Below are 25,936 nucleotides of genomic sequence, written 5' to 3'. Positions count from 1 at the left end.
GAACATGATATTTAATAAAGAAAGGTAACACACAAAATGTTAAAAAACGCTCCTTTGGACGTAATTGAAAATCTGAAACATTTCAGATTTTTTTTTTTTTTTTTTTTAGTATAGAGAAGAAGTGTAGAAAATCAGTTGAAGGTGGAATTTAAACATTTTTAGATTTATCTACTTCAAGAAACTTAAGGTACTGAATTAGGTATTCTGAGAATATGAAATAAAATAATTTTTCAGAATTACTGCATGCTAAATTCCTTTACATGCAACTTATTTCAGCAATTTTGAAGCAAAATTATTTTATTCTCGAAATCGTGTTTTCGAAAATTTTTACTACATTGTAAATTATATGAATTTATCTTCTATTTATTATATGATTTTACAACTATTTTAAATATGTAAGTAAAGAGGAGGAATTGATATCGTTTAAGTAAATTAAAAATACATTAAAAATCTCTCCCCGGCGGGGAATCGAACCCCGGTCTCCCGCGTGACAGGCGGGGATACTCACCACTATACTACCGAGGATCATGGGCACTGCCGAAACCCGGGATCGAACCAGGGACCTTTAGATCTTCAGTCTAACGCTCTCCCAACTGAGCTATTTCGGCACGTCGTTAGGAAGCCTTATTATTGAATAGTGCGTATCTAGACTTTCTGTTGATAAGATAATGTTACAGTATTTCCATTTTTAGTTTAGCGATTATTTTTGTGACTTGAATATTAGTGAGAAATATATATCTAGATAAGATATTGTTGCGCTATTTCAGTAAATATTTTAGTTATCATTATACCTGAATTACAGCAATGGCACAGTAACAAACATTTCCTAAAATTACCAATTAAATGGCGCTTTCAAACATTTTCTAAAATTACACTGGTATAGAACTTCTTAATTAAGTATTATTTATATTTGATGCGAAATTAGACTGGATTAGAGAAAATTTGTAAAAAGAAATTTCAGAATTTATTCGAAGAACGTGGAACCCATACTATAATTAATATTCGGAAAAAAGAAAGTATCAATTGGACGAAATATTAAGTATATGAAGCATTTCGTCCTTTTTACTTCCTTGTACGAAGTAAAAAGGAAGTATTGTAATCGCGAAAAGTTTCAGGCAGCATATTTCAACGAAAATATCCATTTTGACCGCTATCGAATGGAATTTAACGATGTTTTTGCGTGTTATCTGTACGTAAGGACAGAATAAAAGACTCCTTTCCTTCAAAAAAATTATAAAACTGCTCTAAAATTAACTCTGAAGAGAATTTTTCGTGGCGTCTGTCCGAACGTATGTACGTACGTACGTATCTCGCATAACTCAAAAACGAGTAGCCTCAGAATGTTGAAATTTTGTATATAGGACTGCTATAACATGTAGATGTGCACCTCGTATTTTGGTTGCCATCGGCCGCACCAAACGTATATAAATATATTTATATATATATCCACTCTGTTACCCGGCTCAGTGATCTCAGTTTCTTTACTCTTATATGTTTGTAAATTGTACATTTTTTGCTTTAAGAATGATTGAATTATGTTGTTTTTATCTTCCGGTTAAGGATTTTATGCCTTTAGTAAATCTGTGTGCAATATTTTTAGAAGAATTATCAGCAATTTTAAAGTTGTTTAATTGCCGCTAAGCCTGTTTTTAATGGCGGCCATTGATGTTTACATTTGAAACAGGAGACTAGTGGATTTGTTGCCAATCTAGAGAAACTTAGCTTCGCAACAACAAAGATAACGCATTCATTTAATATTGCCAATTAAATCATGCTTAATTCTTTCTGGAATTTTTTCGAGGAAATAAGTGTTTGAGATTTACTTCGTAATTTTTATTACAGATATTTTGAGTTTTTATGTATTTTTGCCTTCTCGCAAAGTGATCTCGCAAGTGTGATCTGAATTAATTGAATGAGAAATACTCAATCGTGTGTGAAAAACTGTTTCTTTTTTGTTTTGTTTGCTTAATTTCTTTTATACATCGTTCTAGCTTTATTATAGTTTTTGAACAGAACATGTGGCAACGATTAGATAATTCTATTCTTTAAATGATATAAATTTTGTGCATGAGTTATAATATGAACGAAATATATACGTTAACTGTTATATAATTATTGTATTATATAACAGTTAACTTAGTTTCCGTTATATAATTATTATATAAGTTAACTGTTACATAATTATTAATACTGTTAAGTGAATCTAGCGCCAGAGTGTCGCTATGGTAAACAAATACTAGAGTGAATTTTAAAGAATGTATTTATTCTATTGTGGTTTATGCGCCGTCGGCGAAGTAGATTTAATTCAATCCAAACAGTTTAAATGAAATGCAAGAAAAATTGCGTATAATTTAATATTGCAATACAAGGAAGTCATGTGATGTACACATCAGATTTTTTATTTATATGCGTAATGTCCTTTGAAAACATTTTTTGTTTTAAGAAGTGATAATTTAATCTATTTATCTATCTATCTATCGAGAAGGAAAATATATATTCGTCTTATTTATTACACATTTAATAGGAATAATCGCATTAACAGCACATATCTGCAGTTACACTGTAGAGATATTAGGTTATTTTGAAGAAGGAGTAATGAAAAATGAGCAACGCCCTCGCCGGGACTCGAACCACGGACCTCTCGAGTACGCGTCGAGCGTGCTGACCACTACACCACGAAGGCATGCTAAGAAGGCGGAAGGATTACCGTATAAGATTTTTTTAATTAAATAAGTTCTGTCAATAATATATTCCTTTGATCCTGAAATTCAGTTCACTTGAAGGTGAAACATCCAATTTCCTTTCGTTCCGTGACAACTTGTTGTAAAATTTACTATGCCTACGAAGCCAACAAGAAGAGATAATTTAAAATATTGTAAAATTTAATAGTCACGGTACCAAAATGGTAGTGAATGATTCAGAGATAGGTATTTTAAATATCTTTTTTTTTGCAGTGGTGGCGAAATAACCCTGAATAAAGAGAATATTAAAATTTTATTCTGGTGTGGCTTAGTAACCTAAAATTGGATAAAAGATAAATGTTGACATACCCAGACAGGAAAAAAGAACACGTAATATCTTCACCGGTGAAACACGTATTTATTCAGAACATTAATGTTGTCGCAGAAATTAAGATGTGTATTTAGTCACAAGAGACCTAGATAACACCAGTCACATAATCACACTCGCGAGTTCATCTTAGTAGAACAGAACATCGAAGGAAGTTAAATCTTGACACATCGCTAAAGTCACTAACTAGATTTTGACATCTTCCTTGCAGATACTATAGGACTTGGAATGAAAGAAAAATGTCCAGTTATTTCTTAACAAAATGGCGCTGCTTGGTCGATCTCGTGAGTATGGCGTACAGAATTTGCCACAGGCTTCAATTCTGAATTTACGGATTCTTCTTCATATTAACAGTGTACGTGACGAGAAAGATATCTCTTCAAAAAGGAAATATTAAACACTTTCACTGGTATGAAAATAAGCAATTGTATGAAGAAGCAAGAAGATTTGCTAATGAGAATTGTGGCGCCGAATCGGCGTGATGCAGAAAATAACCAGGCATGCCTTGAAGCCTTCAAGGAGTTCCAAGTTCTTCTTTTGCCATGATTATCAAGCAAAATGCATGATTTCTTCCGGCTGTCACCAGGTCTGTACTCAGTCCGAACCGTAGGTCCAAGAGGGAAGGAGTTGATGGTGACATGCAGGAACTTTGAAACTGGTCTATTTATAGCTTTTTTAGCCAATATCCGTTACCACAATCAAAATGGAATTCGGAGTGAAAATGTGGCAGGTCAGACTTCCCATTTCGTAGCACAAAATAGTCTAATTTCAGTACTATTATATACCGCAAACCTTAATTTGTTTGCTTTACACTACACATCATGTTCTGTCATTCGAATAAATGGAAGTTAGCTTCCTTTTATACTTTCGTTTTCGGAGCAATCCAAGTTTGTTGCTCTAAGTCGGCTCTTCATCAAGATTTAAACTGCTTAAAAGTAGTTGTTATTTACAGAGGCTATCTACTGTTATTGACTAAAAGGCTAAATTCTTATCTCAAGTCTATCTGTCTATTCTATTCTGTCTATCTATTAGTTCCCCCCGGGGGTGACTCAGGCAAAAACCTGGGAAGTTCTGCTTTGGATCGGTACCTAGGTAGTCTCAACCACGGGGGCATAATAACAGACTTCACAGGAGGCCTGGGGGCTCTCAGGACAAAGTAAGGCTCGGCAGGGACCTTACTGGTACTGTCTTGTCTGCCCTTGCCCTATGTGGTCGTTACATGGAGATTGATCCAAGGGCGGGGCGGTATTAATCCTGTTTGGCACCCTCGAGGTTGCATTAGGTCGGAAGCTGTCTCGCTCCAACAATTTTGTCTGTCTATTAGCTATAAAACTGCACGCATTTTAGGAAGTTTTTTCCGTGTCTTTTGTCTCCTATGAATAAAATTCGAAGTTCCATACTTAAAATCACATTCGAGATATGAACTTCAAGTCCTTCTTTTGCCATGATCATGAACTCCAAGTTCTTCTTTTGCCACGATCATAAACTCCAAGTTCTTCTTTTGCCATGATCATGAACTCCAAGTTCTTTTGCCATGATCATGAACTCCAAGTTCTTCTTTTGCCATGATCATGAACTCCAAGTCCTACTTTTGCCATGATCATGAACTCCAAGTTCTTCTTTTGCCATGATCATGAACTCCAAGTTCTTCTTTTGCCATGATCATAAACTTCAAATCCTTCTTGCCACACTGGCAAGGAACAGTATTCCTTGCCAATGTGGTTTAACATACATTCATCAAAATTAAGAGTGTCTTAAAACTTCGCACTGAAAAGCATGAAGCATATGTTGGGAAAAGGAAACATATAAATCTTTTGTTGTCCAACATTGTTAGTCAAGAATTCAGTTTTAGTTAATGAACTAAATTTGTTAGTTCCTATCCTCAGCTTTTAAAGTCATTTCGTAATACTTTTCAATTTTCATCTACAGATGGCGCCAGTTAATGTGTTTTTGTTTCTTGATGAAAAAGTTCTCGTATTTTCTAATCTATAGCTTTCATTGGTATGGTATGAGCACAGGCTTGTGTTTTGTCATTTTCACACCTGGCAGCTGAAAGAAAAGGCTGTGCAGTCGTCGAACCTTTGAAATTAGTATTGCAGAGTTATAAAATTTCCTCCGATTCCTGTTCTTCGAACATTCTAATATTTACGATATGTTTGTTTAATTATTTATTTTCATGAATTCTGTATATGATATCTTTATTTACCTCCAAACACAGCTTGCCTTATGAAAAATGAAAATAAAATACATTTGAATTGTATGAAAATATTAGCTGTGACACTGAGGTTTTAGCTACTTTTATATATAGAATTAATGTAAAATGTTTTACTCAGACGGATTTCGTATATGGAAACTATGATGATATTTAAACTTCCAGGAGTTTTAAACATACTAAATGTAATTAATTTCTGTCAAATGATAAATGACTGTCACTTAAGTTTGATGCAATGCGCTGCACAAGAATTTGATTCTATATCAGCGTAATAAGTCTAGGTTAAATAACTATTGCATCTGGTAACTAGTTACGAGTCTGATAAATAATCAACGTAAAAGGGTTTGCCAATCTTGAAGAAATTCAGAAGTTTGTATATCTAATTAAAGGTTATTTTTAATGTACAAATCTCCTTCATAAAACTATGTTCTGCCGTATCGTCTTCGTGCACCGTTTGATTACTAGATGGCGTGCGGTGCTAACTAATCTATACTATTAAAATATTTGTTTGTTTGTGACATCATCCCCTCCGGAAGGCGAGTGTGGAGAGAGGATTCCTTTGATTCCAAAAATTCGTGGGAAGCCGTTTCGAATATTCTCATCTTTGTAGACTTTAATTAGCGGAGATACTAATTAAAATGTCTGAAAAACGTTAATTTTCGGCACTCATTTTTCCGACAGGCAACTTGCGAGTTGCAGATGAAAATCCGCTTTGTTTCGAGAAGTGTTGCCACTGCTCACTTTGAAATCGTACAGTTTGTTAATACAAAATTCGTAAGTTTTACAAAATCTCTACATATAATAAAAGAAAAAATCTGTCTGTATGTGTGTGTATGCTTTCGTTCGCGCTGCGCGTAAGCTAATAGACCTACGGCTACGAAATTTGGTACATAGGTGCATCTAGACATGAGCCAGTGCACCTCGAAGCGATTTTTTCGAAATTCGTATTCAAATTTTTTTATTTTATGTTTTGTGACGAAATCACGTCATTTTGAGACACAATGGGTTATAGGAAAGCGAGATTTTACTCTACACACTCCATTTTCACATCGTCATGAAACGTAGGCACTTAGCTATTTTACGAACTTAAAATAAATTTCGTGTTTCAATAAATCGATTAAATACGAATTTATTTAACAAAGGGAGCTTAACATCTTTTCAACGGGATTTTTTCTAAAAACGTTTATTTTTAAAAATGTACAGCTTATTTTTCTTTGATTTTTGGACACGTTAAACTTTCATCCTTGCGACTGCTTTTACAAAAAGAATTTTGGAAAATTTTGTATTTTTAAAAGATTTTTTAAATGAAGCTTCCGAGTACACTTCTCACATCTCACATCTTTAAAAATGTGATTTTGGCAACAATTTTCCTGTCTTATTGTTGTTGATGGATTTTTGATGAAATCGCATCATTTTGAATAGTTTCATTCTTTTAGAAATATGGGTTTGGAAACAATATTTCATCGTATTTCTTACGTCACTGTTTTTAAGAGATTGGCATACTCATTGTCATTTATATATATATAGAATGCATTTTTATTGATTTTTTTTTTGATAAAATTGTTCTGAAGAGTAAAATTCTGCGCGAAATTTTATGTTTGCTTTCATGTTATTTTTTGCTTATTTCACTGTTTGCTAGATATTGAAAGGTTTTGCATGATTTTTTTTTTCTTCGACGGAAAGTTGGTTAATTTTTCTATTAGGATAGTTAATAATTTCTATTAGGATAGTTTCTATTAGGATAGTATTAAGGGATATAGTTTATTTCATTGTAATTTTTTCATCTTGAAAATATAAGATAAAATATCATTAAATATACTTTGCTTTTCAGAATTTTTTGTTTTTTGTATTCGTGTTATTTATTGCTCATTTCACTGTTTTTAAGATGTTGAAAAGTTTTGAGGGATTTTTTTTAGGAAACAAAGTTCTTAACCTTCTTTATACCATTTGAGTTCTTAAGATTATGCAAAGGGAAGTTGGTTAATTTATTTATTAGGATAATTAATATTTGTATTAAGGGATATTGCTTATTTCATTGTAATTTGTTTATGAAGTTGTTGTGCAGAGTAAAATTCTACGCAGTTTTTAAATTTAACGTTTGGTGTTCCCTTCAGCCATTTTTCCGGTACATTTAAAAGCCAGACGAAGGCTGGCAGCGAAGCTCCTAGTATGAAATAATAATAGCATTGCGAAACATTACATGTATTATTTATATATAAGGTCAAATTCTTACATTGAAGAAAGCAGACGATTGCATTCGACGTCACTGTATGTCGAAAATATTTCGTTAATATCAGCATTTTTTGTTGCTCTCAACTTTTATTGTTTCAGGTTTGTATAATAGACACGGTATGCTATTGTTTAATAAATACAGGAAACAACGTTTAATAAACTTCAAAAGGAAAAAAGCACTTTAAATTAAAATACAATATTTTTTTCAATCTAAAGGCTATTTTATTTCTGTTTGCTTGATTCGCACTAAAATGCACGAAATAAAATAATTATACGACTTCTTGTCCATAGCACTAAAAAATCGCAGTTGCTTTTAATATCCTAACCAAAACATAATGATATTATGAGCAACTGCAGTTTTCGAGTTTTATGGTCAAGAAGATGTATAATTATTTTATTTCATACATTTTAGTGCGACTCAGGCTAATAGATATAGCATTTGGATTAATTTTCGTATTTTATTTTTAATATTAAATGACCTCGAAATTTGAATTTTACGATCAAAAGGAACAAAAGTAGTCAGCTGAACAAACCAGCTTTATTTTGAACTTACTTACATGAAGCTATTGCTCCTCATAGACACCATGGCATTAAAGCAGTTATAGCACAAAGAGATAAGTTTTGCACACACTTTACATGTACTTTGCCAGCAATCCTATAAACAAAATCTGATGTGTACACCACATGACTTCCTTGTACGAAATATTAAATTATACGCATTTTTTCTTGCATTTTATTTAAACTTATTAGATTGAATTAAACCTACTTCCCCGACAGCGCATAAACCACAGTAGAATAAATGCATTCTTTAAAATTCACTTTGTTTACCATAGCGACACTTTGGTGCTAAGTTCACTTAATAGTATTATATTTCGTTCATATTATAACTCAGAATGCACAAAATGTATATCATTTAAAGAATTATCTAATTGTTGCCACATGTTCTATTCAAATACTATAATAAAGCTAGAACTATGCATAAAAGAAATTAAGCAAATAAAACAAAAAAGAAACAGTTTTTCACAGACGATTGAGTATTTCTCATTTAATTAATTCAGTTCTTACTTCGCGAGAAGGCAAAAATACATAAAAACTCGAAATATCTATATTAAAAATTACGGAGTAAATTTCAAACGCTTATTTCCTCGAAAAAATTCCAGAAAGAATTAAGCATGATTTAATTAGCAATAATAAATGAATGCGTTATCTTTGTTGTTGCGAAGCTAAGTTTCTCTAGATTGGCAGCAAATCCACTAGTCTCCTGTTTCAAATGTAAACATCAATGGCCGCCATTAAAAACAGGCTTAGCGGCAATTAAACAACTTTAAAATTGCTGATAATTCTAAAAATATTGCACACAGATTTACTAAAGGCATAAAATCCTTAACCGAAAGATAAAAACAATATAATTCAATCATTTTTAAAGCAAAAAATGTACAATTTACAAACATATAAGAGTAAAGAAACTGAGATCACTGAGCCGGGTAATAGAGTGGATACATATATAAATATATTTATATACGTTTGGTGCGGCCGATTGCAACCAAAATACGAGGTGCACATGTACATGTTATAGCAGTCCTATATACAAAATTTCAACGTTCTGAGGCTACTCGTTTTTGAGTAATGCGAGATACGTACGTACGCACAAACGTACGTACATACGTTCGTACAGACGCCACGAAAAATTCTCTTCAGAATTCATTTTAAAGCAGTTTTATAATTTTTTTGAAGGAAAAGAGTCATTTATTCTGTTCTTACGTACAGATATCACGCAAAAACATCGTTAAATTGCATTCGATAGCTTTCAAAATGGATAGTTTCGTTGAAATATGCTGCCTGAAACTTTTCGCGATTACAATACTTCCTTTTTACTTCGTACAAGGAAGTAAAAAGTAGCTACTGTTTTCTAGAGCTCTTCTTTGCAGGAAAGCCTTTTCTATCCCAGCATTCCTTTAATTTTTCTAAAAGCTCGTTTGCATTAAGGGTCAGATCGGAACTGTAGGCCGGGTGCTCCAAAACTCTGTAGGAAGATCCTCATCAACACAACTACCGAAGTAGGTGACTCTTCTACAATCATTAGGCAACTATTGCGTAAATGCAACTTCAATGGTTTCGGTTTCGATGAAGAGAAGGACAACATGGTTTTCCAAGCGGTACGCAATACCAGAGTGTCCGGGGACTTCAGCTTCTATGGGTATCAGTGTAGAACATATTCAGTCCAGGATAATTATTTTCAAAATAAGAAAGTCTCTGTTAAAATAACTTCTTTCATTCTTTTCTTACCAAACGCATACTGCTCTTTAGAATTTTCTAGTTCTAGTATACTGGCTTTACAGTTTCTTGTCCTCTTTTAAATGAAAGACAATTATGAAGTTTTTAACAAGTTAAAAAATATGTTCTTTAAAACAACCTCTTTATATCCTGAGAAGCCTAATAAATTCAAGTTGACCTTTCTGATACATTTAATTTTAAAGTTATTTACTTTTTAACGAATTGCACAAATTTCAGTTTCAGTTATCAAAAGGCTGCATCATGTTTCTTCGCTTATCACTACAGGGTATTTTTTGCCTCCTTCCAGCATGCCTTTGTGGTGGGTTACAGGCGAAAACATCGCGGCAAAAACATCGCGGACGAAAACGTCGCGGAGAAAACAACGCAAGGCGAAAACGTCGTGCTACAAAACATCGTGGGAGAAAACATCGCAAAGAGAAAACATCGCAGTTCTAAAACTTCGCAATTTAAAAACATCGTCGTCGAAAATATCGTGGTAAATTATCGCATGACGATAGCATCGCAGACATGCTTTTTTCAGGCTTTAATAACTATACATGGATATTCCCGTAATGATTTGTGAGCACAAGATGGAAAGAAGGATAATTTTTACTTTCATATTTTTTATTAATCAATAAATTTTTGCTGAGAAAATAAAAAAGAAACTTAAGCATAGATTATTAATGCAACTTATAGCACTTAAAAGAGTTTTAAACCGACATAGTTAACTAACAAAGGCCATTAATAAATCATTTTTTGTAAAGTTTTCACTGGTAATTTTTCACGAAAAGTATAATCTATAAGTTGCATTTAGTTTTCTATGCTTAAGTTTCCTTCTTACTTTTTCAGCAAAAATTTATTAGTTAATAAAAAAATGTGAAAGTAAAAATTATCCTTCTTTACATCTTGCGCTCACAAATCATTATGGGAATATCCATTTACAATTATTAAAACCTGAAAAAAGCATATCTGCGATGTTATCGTCATGCGATGATTTGTAGATACTTTATTTTTTACCACGATATTTTCGACGACGATGTTTTTAAAGTTTTTGAACTGCTTTATTTTTGAGGACGATATTTTTACCGCGATGTTTTCTCTTTGCGATGTTTTCTTCCACGATGTTTTGTAGCACGACGTTTTCGCCTTGCGTTGTTTTCTCCGCGACGTTTTCGTCCGCGATGTTTTTGCTGCGATGTTATCGGCGGATACCTTGTGGTGTAATGCTTGGCACACTCGGCGCGTATTCTAAAGGTCCAGGTTCGGGTCCCGGCGAGGGCATTGCTCATTTTTCACAACTGTTGCTTCAAAATAACCCAATGTCTGTACACTGGCACTCGAACTAAAAAGACGGTGGATGATGATTCTTCACCACCAGGATTTGGCGGCGATTGAGTCCCCTAATGCCCAGTCGCTGTTTAAAAGGCGGAGTATGTAAGGTACTTTCTCCCTCTTTCAAGCATGCTTTCATGGTGTAACGGTTAGCAAACTCGGCGCGTATTCGAGAGGTCCAGGTTCGAGTCCCGATGAGGCATTGCTCATTTTTCACGTCTCCTGCTTCAGAAAACTTAATGACTCTGCATCACTCATTAGTGTATTAGAAAATTAATACAAAATATTCTGTTATTTTAATGTTACTGATTCCCTGCTATACTTCGGGGTAGGATGAAGATATTTGGAAATCACAGCTTACGTATCTTGAAATAAAGCACACCGAATCTTATTGACTGTCTTGTTTCTTAGCTGTGATGAGAAAGAAAAGATTTGCTGTCCATCTGAATTATCTAATGGGGCTTCTAAACTGTCTTCCTTCGGATGCATTCAATCAAACAAAACCATTCTATTATGTCAATATAAGAGACAGACTGCCTCAAGCGTGTTTTAGTGGCTGATGTTGGTGTAATCTGCAGTTACCTTTTCTAATGTTAATGCGTGCATGGTCAATAAATAGAGGCCGTTCCATTTCTTCTAAAAAACCTCCAGAAATTAAATTTTCTTTGCTATAAACTTAAAAAATTTAGCAGTTTTATCATGGGTTTTCTTAAGCTTGTAGTGTTCCTCACTTTGGAATTCTAAGTTAATGTTGGAAGTGAGGAATCTAAGAACTGATAAGCGAATCATCGCTTGCGTTCGGTGACAAGAAACAACAAGATAGAAGGGTAACTAAATCTTTATTATTCCAATAAGATTTAACAAAACTCCGCCTGGGAGTGTACAAGCAAAGCCCGCACTTGGACTTGAACTTAAAAGACTAAGAATTAAACTAAAACTAAGATTAACTAAAGAAGTATAGCCGAAGCTATCAAGGTTCAATAAGAGTTGGCCCCTTAACTTATTTTACTACGAAGCTTTAGCAAGGGCATGAGTACGGCCGAGCGTAATAACAGCTTTGAGAGAGAGAGCGGCCAAAAAGGCAGACGCGCGTAAATCAGAAACTCTGATTCTCTCTGACTCAGTAAGTAACTTCGTGGTTTAACTACCGCTCCTCCTCATTAAATATTCAGCAAATTCCCAAACTACGTTCTGGCCGGAAGTAGTAAGTTGAAGTTAAGAATTTGACAGGAAAGGAACTTTAACTTAAAATTTAACTGTTAATAAAATTAACATAATTCTTACCAGCTGTATACATTACATAAAGGCTAATATCCTTTTCCAGATAGTAAATAGCCCGAATTTATTTACTAATGCTAATTAGACCAGAATTTTCGATTTTACAAATGTGAAGATTTAGTTATGGAATCCAAGAGAAAGTTCCGTTTACTTTATGAAAAAATATGAAAGTTTAGAAAATTTACATGGCATTAGTATCGTCTAAGCTAGTGGTCTCTAAAGTGGGATGTGCATACCTATCAAGTTGTGCGAAGTGATACATGGGGAAAGGTACACGAAAAAAGTAAGCACCCCTTACGATCACTTGCAGGTGTATGATTGTGTATACTACATTACATTATATTATATGAGGTACAATTTATAGTTATTTCTGACTTAAGTGTCAGAAAGCAAAAGAGTTTGAAGATCACTGGTCTAAAAAGTATTAAAATTCGTTTCATGCCACCAGGATGAAGTCGTGTTATATAGCCAATTTATGTTTAACACGTTGAGCGCGACGTCAGCCATCTGTGGCTGACACTAGATTTTCCGTTTAGGCCGCGTGAGCCATCTGTGGCTGATACTAAATTTTCCGTTTAGGCCGCGTGAGCCATCTGTGGCTGACACTAGATTTTCCGTTTAGAACGCGTGAGCCATCTGTGGCTGACACTAGAATTTCCGTTTAGGCCGCGTCAGCCATCTGTGGATCATACTAGATTTTCCGTTTAGGCCGCGTAAGCCGTCCGTGTCCGACACTAGAATTTCCGTTTAGGCCGCGTCAGCTATCCTTGGCTGACACTAGATTTCCCATTTAGGCCGCGTCAGCCATCTGTGGATGCACTAAACATTCCGTTTAGGTCGAGTCAGCCATTTGTGGCTGACACTAGACCTTTTCGTTTAGGCCGCCTAGACCGCCGCTGGCTGACAGCGTGTTACATGATATATAACTATAAAATTTACACTGTTTTATGAAATTACACAATATTTATTTAAAATTTACTTAATTTTGATTCATTGGATTTCATTGAAACACGGTAAACATAAAAACGGTTCTCCATTACACCTATTACAATGTGACAACACTCTTTTATTCTTTTTTCTGGCCATTACTCCACCAGCTTCTGCTGCATTTTTATCATAACATAATTAACAATATTTTCGTACTGCTGAAATAAATTTTCACATGGTTTTCTTTACAGATGGCAGCAAGATGAACAACAAGGTTGGCCTTGCATTTGTTCTTTTTGAAGGCCATTCCGAGATTTGTTTTCTTAGACACCGTATACGGAATGAATGTACAGTTTTTCAAGCAGAACTTCTATGCATTTATCTTGCCGTCAAATGGATCCAGGATCATGGGACAACATCCTCAAAGTACCTTATTTGTTCTGATTCTCTTTCTTCTCTTCAACTTCTGAACAGTATTACCAGCTGCGATAAATTAGTTATCGAAACCCTAGTAACTGTTAGTTCACTTAGAATTAGAGATATTGATATCTGCTTTGCTTATGTGCGTGCTCATCGTGGTTTCTACGGAAATGAAAGAGCTGATTTCTTAGCTAAAGATGCCTTAAATTTACCCATTGATATCAACATTAGCATTCCAAAGAGTTATTGGAAGTCCTTTCATTATAAAAAGCTTTTAGCTATGTGGAATGAGGAATACATTTCATCTTGTAATGCGGAAGTCACCAAAAAGTTCCTTCCTTCTATTTACCATAGACTGAATTCCGAGTCTTTCCTCTCGTTAAATTTTAAAGTGTCTCAGTTTTTATCTGGTCACGGTAAATTTGCAAGTTATCTGTTTCGTTTTAATCTACGATCAAACAATTTATGTGAATGTTCAAAAAGAGTTCCTCAGGATGTGGAACATTTGATTTTCTCGTGCCATACATTTGATGGCCCTAGATTATGCTTACAGAACGATTTGAAAATGTTCGGAGTGACTTGGCCAGTGAACTTATCTGTTTTCGTGAAGTCCAGACTGCTGTTCTCTGCTTTTGTTCGCTTTATTTATGCATGTAATTTTTAATGTTTATTTATACATGTAACCTTTAATGTTCTAGTTAACTTACTTCTGTAAGCCCCGTGTTGTACATATGTGGTGCACGGGGAGTCTGTATGTTCTCAAAGGAAAAAAAAAAAAAAAAAGGCTTTTCCCGTTTTCTTTGGAGATTATGTTGTCGTTTTCTAGATATTCTTGCATTTTTTGTTCGACGGAATGTCTTCTTTTTCACAACTTGTTGCTATCTTCTACCGCGATACGAATCACTGGCCCTACAATACCAGCGCTTTTAAGCGAAGCGCGTGGCCTGAACAGGATTGCCTAAAACATACGTGTAAACATACGCTTAACGTGTTAACCCAAATAACAATTATAACAGTCTTAGTGTTATAAAAGTATGATATTGACGCTAATAAACTAAAATCTTACACATATAATTTACGCAAGTTTCCTAAGTATATTTTTAAGTATATATTTTCTAATAGATGATTTTTAACTAACATTACTCCGTTCTATTGCTATCAGAAAATTCCTGTTTGAAGAAGGATACTTCAAAATATTAATGTAGATAATTCTTGTTGATGCAGTGCTTCTTCGTATATTACTGACTACCTCCTTTATTAACATATCAGCATGTTCATTGTCCTGGACGCCTATGTGGGCAAGCACCTAGCACAAGTTTGGTATTGGGCCCAGGTGAAAATAAAAGGCTTCTACAACTAGTTGCTGCGAGAATCTACAAAAATCAAATCAATCTACAAAACGAGGAAAAGCGCTGGGGGACAACGAACTTTCCATCAATATTGTAGAGGAAGTCTTTATTGCTAATCCAAATCTAATGACTCGAATTATGAACAGATGTTTAGAAAATGGTTATTTTCCAGAAGAACGGAAGATTGGTAGTTTAGTCCTTTTTCAGAAAGAAGGGAAAGATGTTAAAGACCCATTTGCCTTTTATCGGCTTGGGGGAAGATATAAGATAGGATTACGACTAACTTATTTTTTGAGCACGACGTCTAACTAATTTTTTGAGTGCAAAAAAATACTCAATACTAATTCAGAAGTAAAACAACAAAAATCAGCGTTATATTTTCAAATTTTCACAGGACCAGTTTCGATGGTTTTACCGTACCACCATCCCAGCTGCAAAAACGCAAATGAACGAGATAGGATGTGATAAGCCTGAACACAAATAAGCAAGTGGCGCCATCTGTTGATGAAACCAGAACTAAAACATAATTTCTTTATAGGCCGAATGCAGAGATGGATTGGAATTAGGATCGTTAACTAGAACAGAATGATTTTTTTTTAATATGAAATGCCTCTAGAAAAAATTAATTGTTCAAAATTATTAAATTATTCAAAAAACATCTTCCATTGGAGAACTGGATTTTCTTAATTTCATAGATATAAATTCATAAATAACATAAATTTCGAAATGTGAAAGAAAGAATTGTAAGGTATTTCTCCCACCTTCTTGGCGTGCCTTCGTGGTGTAGTGGTTTTGCACGCTGGGACGATATTCCAGAGGTCCGTGGTTCGATTCCCGGCGAAGGCGTTGCTAATTTTTCAATCGCTCTTATCTTATCTTCCGGTTAAGGGTTTTATGCCTTTAGTAAATCTGTATGAATATTTTTACAATTATCAACAATTTTAATATTGTTTAAGTGTCGCTAAGCCTAATAATTTTTTGATGGCGGCCATTGCTCTTGTTTACATTTGAAACAGCAGAATAGCGGATTTGTTGCCAATCTAGAGAAACTTAGCTTAGCAACAACAAAGATAACGCCTTCATTTATTATTGCGAATTAAATCATGCTTAATCCTTTCTGGAATTTTTTCGAGGAAATATGTGTTTAAGATTTACTTCGTAATTTTTAATACAGATATTTTGAGTTTTTATGTATTTTTGCCTTGTCGCGAAGTGAGAACTGAATTAATTGAATGAGAAATACTCAATCGTCTGTGAAAAACTGTTTCTTTTTTGTTTTGTTTGCTTAATTTCTTTTATGCATCGTTCTAGCTTTATTATAGTATTTGAATAGAACATGTGGCAACGATTAGATAATTCTCTAAATGATATAAATTTTGTGCATTCTGAGTTATAATATGAACGAAATATAATACTATTAATTGAACCTAGCGCCAAAGTGTCGCTATGGTAAACAAAGTGAATTTTAAAGAATGCATTTATTCTACTGTGGTTTATGCGCTGTCGGCGAAGTAGGTTTAATTCAATCTAGTACGTTTAAACGAAATGCAAGAAAAAATGCGTATAATTTAATATTCCGTACAAAGAAGCCATGTGGTGTACACATCAGATTTTTTTTTTGTACAGCGTGCACAACAGCAAAATCGAAGTGAGAAATTACTGAAGGCTTTTCTAAACCTTACATTTTATAATTCCAATTAAATAAGTATGTTAGATTTTTACTGAATTCTTCAAAAGACGAATTTTTCTGTTTTCCATTTTCACTAATATTATACAAAGTGATTCAAACTATATTTTTCCGAGTTCACCTAACTAACTTCCCATTTTAAGCAATATATTTTTCAGCAATACTTAGAAGATGTATTTCGCGTTCAGTGAAGAAACATGTTAAAACAGTACAGGCGTCCTCATTCATAATTTTAATGTCTTCGTATATTTCTTAAGAATCTTCATAAATCTTTAATTTGCCTTGGTGAAATTAAAGTATTTATTTCCAAAATTCAATATTCTGTATTTGGCAGTTTAGTGAAATTTTAATTTCAAAAATAATTTGACGGCGACGACGAGTTGAGACGGTTAACTGAAACTTTAAATGATACCTGATGAATTTTCATAGAATACAGAGTGATGGAACAATTATAATGTTTTCGGGACCCGAAGAAATTCGTAAATTACCAAAGGAAATTATTATGTAGAATTTTAGAAACTATACATATTGTATCTTTGCTTACATCTTAACTTTCACACAGTTTTTGTCTGTTTGATGTACCAATAGACATGCTGGATGACCATTTTCGTGTCCAGTCAAGGACTTCTGACTGAATTCGAGTTTGAAATATGGTGAATGCCCTGGCTGTATTAAAGCGGAACACGAAAACGTTTTCCAGAGAAAGTACTCCTCGAAGGCATGGCTTCTTGGCAGCAAATAGTAGTCGCGTAATTTTCCATAACTAGTTAAACAAACGTGAAGATTTCGAGAGAAATTTAGAAAGAATTTTAATCTGCTGGATGTCTCTAGAAGTTTACAAGCTACTTTAATTACATCAGGAATGTTAAAAATAGTTTTTCTTCTGTTATTTACTGTTTTAGAGTTATTTACTAAAATTCAGTAACTATTTGCAATGTAATATTTTTTCTCCTTAATTGTCTTAAAAATTGTGTTTCATAAAATAAGATAAATAAGTGTGAGATAAAACAAATTTCCCTATTCCTTTTTCTTTTAACGTAACTTGTCTTCCTTATTCTCTTAAGTTAAAACACTAGCTAGACTTTAACATTTTCAACATTTAATTAAAATATTTCGGAGCTTAAGGCTTTCATTTTTATTTCTGCAGGTGTTGACGTAAATTAAAAACATTTACTATTACATAAAAGTTTGGGCGCAAGGTGTGTGAGAAATTCCTAAAAGGAAAAAAGAGAATTTGCATTAAAATGAAAAAAAAAAAAAAAAAAAAAAAAAAATGTATAAAAGAAAATGAAATGCAATATAAAAGTTAAAAATATAAAAACAAGTGTTGCTGTATACTGATTATGCTCTCCTTTTAAAAAAATCTGATGTGTACACTACATGACTTCCTTGTACGGAATATTAAATTATACTCATTTTTCTTGTATTTCATTTAAACTTATTGGATTGAATTAAATCTACTTTGTCGAGAGCGCATAAACCACAATAGAATAAATGCACTCTTTAAAATTCACTCTATTTGTTTACCATAGCGACACTCTGGCGCTAGGTTCACTTAACTGCGTTATATTTCGTTCATATTATAACTCAGAATACACAAAATTTATATCATTTGAAGAATTATCTAATCGTTGCCATATGTTTTATTCAAATACTATAATAAATCTAGAACGATGTATAAAAGAAATTAAGCAAACAAAACAAAAAAGAAACTTTTTCATAGACGATTCAGTATTTCTCATTCAATTAATTCAGTTCTCATTTCGCGAGAAGGCAAAAATACGTATAAATTCAAAATATCTATATTAAAAATTACGAAGTAAATCTGAAACACTTATTTCCTCTAAAAAATTCCAGAAAGGATTAAGCATGATTTAATTCGCAATAGTAAATGAAGGCGTTCTCTTTGTTGTTGTGAAGGTTAGTCTCTCTAGATTGGCAACAAATCTACTATTCTGCTGTTTCAAATGTAAACAAACATTTCCGCCATGTTATTAAAAATTAGGCTTAACCGTACTTAAACAGCTTTTAAATTGTTGATAATTCTACAAATATTGCTTTCAGATTTCCTAAAGGCATAAAAACCTTAACAGGAAGATAAGAACAACATAAGTCAATCATTTTTAAAGGAAAAAATACACAATTTACAAACATATATGAGTAAAGTAACTGAGCTCGCTGAGCCGGGTAACACTGTGGATATATAGATATAAACATATTTATATACGTTTGGTGCGGCCGATTGCAACCAAAATAGGAGGTGCACATCTACATGCTATAGCAGTGCTATTTTTATTATAAAATTTCAACATTCTGAGGCTACTCGTTTTTGGATTATGCGAGATACATACGTACGTACGTACAGACACCACGAAAATTCTTTTCAGAATTCATTTTAAAGCAGTTTTATAATTTTTTTGGAGGAAAAGAGTCTTTTATTCTGCCCTTACGTACAGATGTCACGCAAAAACATCGTTAAATTTCATTCGATAGCGGTCAAAATGGATATTTTCGTTGAAATATGCTGCCTGAACCTTTTCGCGATTACAATAGTTCCTTTTTACAAGGAAGTGAAAAGGGAGTATAAGAAAAATATGAATGAAATGCTGATATTTTGTTATGTTATAAATAATGCAATAGTTCCGGATTTACTACGAAAATGAGGTGCCTTTTCTCGAAGCTTACGATGTCGAGTCAATGAATTTAGTAGAAACTGTTGTTCTGATTCTGATTTTGAATTTTGATCCGGTATTGTGCAGATGCTATAGCACACACATTTCGGTGTTAACAGTATATGATGAATATGACACATATGCACTCTTTCCGAAAAGTTTATAGACTGGAGTACTATATTACATACTTTAGAAAAATAGAAGGGAACACAAACGCCAAATAAAAATCTGTTTATTTGCATCGCATGTGACTTGTATTCCAGTAACTATTCATCTAAAATAGCAATTTAGAAAAAAATAAAAACCCTACAGAATACGAGTCCAAAACGTTTATAGAATATTAACATTTTAACAACTTGCGATCAATTTCAAATTACTTAATAGTTCAAAGTCACCTCATTATTTCGTATGCGTTTGTCCATCGGGAGATATAAGTTTTGTAATAACTGTGGTTCTCCAATCTGCTACGCAGTCTCGATGGCTGCTTTTAAAGCATTCACGGAAGAAAACTGCCTCCCATTCTCGTAAATTCTCCAAGATATAATAGCTCACACATTCTCGATCGCGTTAGGCGATCCCCTTTGGAAAATGTAGATTGTGATATAATAAACATTGGTTATCTCGCATGAAATTTAAGCCCATAAAATATTTGTGCAACAGGTAGAACAGCTGATTCTTGTGGTAGCTTAAACCTTCTTCGAACCGGCAATAGCAAGAAACAGTCCCCACAAGCAGTTTTTGCTCATGCCGTGCTCGACAGGGTGTCTTCCCTATTCAAAAGCGGTTCGAAGTTCTTTGCACGACACTCTAAATGATATTCAGATCTTGACCCACCTCTATTTATGTTTGCCTTTCCTCTAGTGCAATAGTTCTCAACCTTTTGACTACACGTACCATCTAAACAAAAATTTAAACACCTTTAACCACCACTACAAAGTACTATTACCACCACTACTTTTGAACAAAGCTCAGATCGCATAAATTTACGAGTGTTAGAGAAAAAACTCAATCAGGATGTTGGGGGTTTAAATTTTTGAATTCAATAGTGAAAAATATCTTGCTTCTTTGCATACCACCTATTTTCTCTTGCGTACCAGTAGTGGTACGCGTACCACCGGTTGAGAAACCCTGCTCTAGTGTACTGTTAACCCTCACGTTTGCCTTTCACTTTATGATATGTAAACGATGTCTCTGAGACACAATTAATGAGTCTTGATCATTTTCAGATACCATATTAATGTTCGATTTTGGTTGGTGTGGACCGGGTCCTATGGTCATTGAAGTCGCCTTTCGGCGATTGGGTGGACTGAACTCGTTTCACTTCTTCTTGGTACCATATTAATGTTTAACTCTATACATCCAAGTTCCAACATGTATCCATCGCGCATGCATTGCTCACCAAAGTTACATATTTCGTGTGCTATCTTTTGTGAAAAGTCCAATTTGGATCTCATGTGCAAATGATTAATGCAAATAATGATTACACAATTGGATAACAGGTTGAAAATTTTAATCATGGATTATATTTTTTTCAGATTATCCTTTTATTTTGGCAAGCATCGATAGATATATTAGACACACTTATGATAATTTCGCTTCATGATTAGTGGACTGAAGTTCGTGTGGGCCAATGAAGGTCTCATAATTCGTAAGCTTAATATTCAGTACATGCATGGATAAAGATGTAACGAATCTTAAACGAATTCATCGCCACTGACCTATGAACAGTACACTAGAGTACATAGTTATTTGTTCAGCTACTTCAATGAGTAGCTAACGTGGAGAATATTTAGGGTTTTTATGTGAAGCCATTCTAAGGAAAACTGATTAGTTGACCGAATTTCATGTGGGCCCATAAAGGTCTCGTAATTCAATAGCCTACTATTGAATACATGTATGGATAAAGATGTAACGAATCTTAAACGAATTTATCGCCACTGACCTATGAACAGTACACTAGAGTACATAGTTATTTGTTCAGCTACTTCAATGAGTAGCTAACGTGGAGGGTTTTTATGTGAAGACATTCTAAGGAAAACTGATTAGTTGACCGAAGTTCATGTGGGCCCATGAAGGTCTCATAATTCAATAGCCTACTATTGAATACATGCATGGATAAAGATGTAACGAATCTTAAACGAATTTATCGCCACTGACCTATGAACAGTACACTAGAGTACATAGTTATTTGTTCAGCTACTTCAATGAGTAGCTAACGTGGAGAATATTTAGGGTTTTTATGTGAAGACATTCTAAGGAAAACTGATTAGTTAACCGAAGTTCATGTGGGCCCATGAAGGTCTCATAATTCAATAGCCTACTATTGAATACATGCATGGATAAAGATGTAACGAATCTTAAACGAATTTATCGCCACTGACCTATGAACAGTACACTAGAGTACATAGTTATTTGTTCAGCTACTTCAATGAGTAGCTAACGTGGAGGGTTTTTATGTGAAGACATTCTAAGGAAAACTGATTAGTTGACCGAAGTTCATGTGGGCCCATGAAGGTCTCATAATTCAATAGCCTACTATTGAATACATGCATGGATAAAGATGTAACGAATCTTAAACGAATTTATCGCCACTGACCTATGAACAGTACACTAGAAAACATAGTTATTTGTTCAGCTACTTCAATGAGTAGCTAACGTGGAGGGTTTTTATGTGAAGACATTCTAAGGAAAACTGATTAGTTGACCGAATTTCATGTGGGCCCATAAAGGTCTCGTAATTCAATAGCCTACTATTGAATACATGTATGGATAAAGATGTAACGAATCTTAAACGAATTTATCGCCACTGACCTATGAACAGTACACTAGAAAACATAGTTATTTGTTCAGCTACTTCAATGAGTAGCTAACGTGGAGGGTTTTTATGTGAAGACATTCTAAGGAAAACTGATTAGTTAACCGAAGTTCATGTGGGCCCATGAAGGTCTCATAATTCAATAGCCTACTATTGAATACATGCATGGATAAAGATGTAACGAATCGTAAACGAATGCATCGCCACTGACCTATGAACAGTGCACTAGAGTACTAAAGTTATTTGTTCAGCTACTTCAATGAGTAGCTAACGTAGGCTGGAGAATATTTAGGGTTTTTATGTGATTACAGCAAAGCCTCGTGGGCTATCTACCTAAGGAGAGGAATGTGTTCATGGAGGATATTCTAAGGAACACTGATTAGTGGACTGAAGTTCATGTGGGCCCACAAAGGTCCCATAATTCATATGCCCTCTACTGAGTACATACATGGATAAAGATGTAACGAATCTTGAAGGAATTCTTCGGCAATGACCTATGAAGAGCACATCAGAGTACATATGTTACTTTGCTCAGCTGTTTCAGTGAGTAACTAACGTAGGCTGGAGAATATTTAGAATTTTTGTATGTGATTACCGCAAAGCCTCAAGGGCTATTTGCCTAAGGAGAGGGATGTCTACATGGAGGACATTCTAAGGGAAACTGGCTCGTAACTGCAGAAGAAAATTTAGGAGACTTCCCAACTTTTGTTTTAGATGCGATTCAACTTACTTCGTAGTCAAAGAGTTGGTAATAATGAATCTAATACATTATCTTTTTAGATGAAAACATTTGCAGAGGTGTTACATTGCGCAAGATATGTGTTATTAAAAAATTGTGTAAAATTTGTTTGCAGTAAATACTTTAGTTCGTAATTATTGGATTACTTGTAACAAATAATTTTTAGCCCAAAGGGAAAATTTGCTCAGATGGGGTATTTATTTCGTTTTGACATTTGCCTTGGTTCACTACAAACGGCGTTTCGTTTCCAAATTGTTGCCACCAAATTTTAGAGCCCCGCATTAGATTTAAAGAAATTAAATAACGAAGAATCTGCATGGATTTATGTATGTTTCTGGCACTGTTTAAAAACAACGGTACATCAAATTTTAATAACATAGTCCTCCACTCGAATATGGGCATCTGTAAGCCCAAATTTCGTATATGGAATTTGTTTTAGTATCTATTTCATATTTCGTAAAACTTTAACGAAATTTTGATTAAAAAATCAATGATTTCAAAGCGAGCAGTGGCAACCCTGTATGGAAACAAAAGAGGTTATCTCCAGTGCGCGAGACTGTGTATCGAAAATTCTTAAGATATGCTCTTTTAAAGTTATTTTGTGATATTGCTGTTGAAAATTTTTGCTCTTTTAAAGTTATTTTGTGATATTGCTGTTGAAAATTTTATAGTTTAAGTGTGAAAAAGATGTTATTTAATAAATATAAATAACACAGAAAACGTTAAAAAACAACAATTTGGGCGTAATATAAAATCCGAAAGATTTCAGATTTTTTTTAGTTATTTTTCGTTTTCCTGTATATTATAATTATCGTATTTTATTACGATAATTATATATCGTATATTATATTATGTATATTATAATTATCGTATTTTTTGATTGATGTGCATATTCGTGTCGGGGAGGTTTCTGTAGACAAGGGTTTCTAAAATGCATTGGTTTCTAAATTTTTCTGGAAAATTTACTTTAAAAAAAAAATTTAATTGAATACTAGACTTTACTTGCTTTTTTCTTAAAATACTTCATTATTGGTACTTTCCTTTTAGACCTTTAATTTTTAATTGCTAATTTCTCAAGGTACCACTTTATTGGTATTTCTTTTTGGACATTCTTCACTATGTATTTACTTTTGGTTTTGACTTTTACCCTTGCCTTCATGAATGACGAAACACGAATTGAATGATTGAAGAGTTAGGTTTAGAGGCAACTTCCCCTTGATAAGTCTGTCTCCTGCCTGCTCAATAGTCATTCACTTATGCAATTTTAAAAAAAAAAAATTTAGATTAATTTTAATTTGCTAAATTGGTGAATTAATTTTCATGGTTTCGTTTTGCACTTGATTTACTTATGCTATCTGAATTTAAATGATATTGTAGTTTAGTTCGAAAATTAAATCTTTTATATATTTTCACATTTTTTAATTAGTTTAACTTTAAATTTTTCATTCCTTGCAGCAATGGCGCAAAGAATTAATTAAATTTGTATTTAAATTCAATATATTCTTTTGAAATAATTATCGTATGAGTATTTTAAGTAACATTATTCATTTACTTTTTTGTTCATCTACTGATTAAAGATAATTTCATTCAAAATAACAAAAAACTCGATCTTAACACTTGAAGACAAGTCAGTTGTTGAACCAAGTAGGAAAGTTAAAATATATCTGTCGCAACTATTACTTCCCTTTTTGCGATATGCATGCATAGTGCTCCCGAGAAAATGAAATTTGCGCATAAAATCTTTCAATAATATAATACATTGTGATTGCTGAAGATTACAAAGAACTAAACGGCTTAGTATGAAATGACTGCTTCGATTTCTTCATTTCCCAAATCGTAAATATTCCAGTGCAGACTCTTGCCTAGAGTTAGGAAATAAAGTCAGACATTTTCAAAAAGGCTTTTAAATTAAATTGAAAGTAATGCTGAATGACAATGCACTTCAGACGTCTTAACCATACACAAATGGGTTCCTATAAAAACCGAATTTCAGTTTTTATTGCAGTTCTTTCGATTTCGTTAACAATATATAAGAAGTCTCGTTTCAGGCCTTAGATTAGATTAGATTAGATGACAAGAACTAAATATTTTATTATTCTTGAGAATTTCAAATGAGGAGCTTTCTTAGAAAAAAATATTAAGACGTATCAGTTTACAGTCTTGTCGCTGCTTTTACTGTTTTTTTTTTTTTCCGTTTTATCATGTATCTTTATTGCTTTCACTTTTAAGCCTTACAGTTACGAAACGAAATTTATTCCTCTTTCCTTAAAAATGCATTATACTCGATATTTCACAAATATAATCAAATAAATATGTTTTCAATAGCTGGTTGAAGATTTTTGTTACCAATTTAACCTTCCAGCACGCGCGCTTGGCAATTTTACAAGATCACGCGCGCGTCGTATTTTTTACGACATCCGTTATTTTACCGTTTTTGGCACGAAAAACGACAGAAATGAGTGAATACTGATAATAAATTTGTTAAGAAATAAAATATTAATATTATTGCAAACTACAAATGATATCACATTCAAATATAAGTAAATTATTTTTAAGTTCTTATGTTAGTGAAATAGAAATACAATGATGTATTTCATTATAGAAAATTTTAAATTTATTATTTAATAATTATATTTTAAATCGAAGCTAATTTTAATATTCATCAAAGACAAGAATAGACAATTTAAAAAGAAAACACCTTGATAGGAAAAGAAGTAAATTTAGCATTACTTTCTCCTGGAAGGATATTTACTTCTTACTGGTTACAAAAACACACTTTAAACTAACTTCAATGTTTTTATTTATTTCTAAAATAATATTTTATTATTTCTAAAATAATAATAAAGAAAGTAAGGAATGAAAATCGCTATTGTTCTCCCATACAAAGGGTTCCTTCTCTTCCTTTTCTTCATCAGATAATTCTTGAAGAA

At 33.4% G+C, this 25,936-nt stretch overlaps 1 protein-coding gene and 3 non-coding genes across 4 annotated transcripts in view; 1 reads left to right on the top strand and 3 right to left on the bottom strand.

Moving 5' to 3' along the window:
• The window catches only part of LOC146997926 (uncharacterized), a 46,022-nt gene extending 31,500 nt beyond the window's left edge, over positions 1-14,522 (top strand). The window contains exon 2 of the mRNA XM_085812326.1: positions 13,576-14,522. Coding sequence (XP_085668452.1) covers positions 13,587-14,408 — 822 coding nt within the window. The 5' untranslated portion in view covers positions 13,576-13,586 and the 3' untranslated portion in view covers positions 14,409-14,522. The remainder of the gene's footprint in view (positions 1-13,575) is intronic.
• TRNAD-GUC (transfer RNA aspartic acid (anticodon GUC)) lies at positions 454-525 on the bottom strand. The gene has a single exon. It is a non-coding gene; the product is annotated as a tRNA-Asp (tRNA).
• On the bottom strand, positions 536-608 carry TRNAF-GAA (transfer RNA phenylalanine (anticodon GAA)). Its single transcript has one exon. It is a non-coding gene; the product is annotated as a tRNA-Phe (tRNA).
• TRNAT-CGU (transfer RNA threonine (anticodon CGU)) lies at positions 2,611-2,683 on the bottom strand. The gene has a single exon. It is a non-coding gene; the product is annotated as a tRNA-Thr (tRNA).
• Positions 14,523-25,936: the final 11,414 nt, after the last annotated feature.

This window comes from Stegodyphus dumicola, chromosome 3, assembly GCF_044657685.1.
Source record: "Stegodyphus dumicola isolate Sdum_Otavi_A_Nest chromosome 3, ASM4465768v1".
NCBI lineage: Eukaryota > Metazoa > Arthropoda > Arachnida > Araneae > Eresidae > Stegodyphus > Stegodyphus dumicola.
This window is presented reverse-complemented; position numbering and strand designations above follow the sequence as displayed.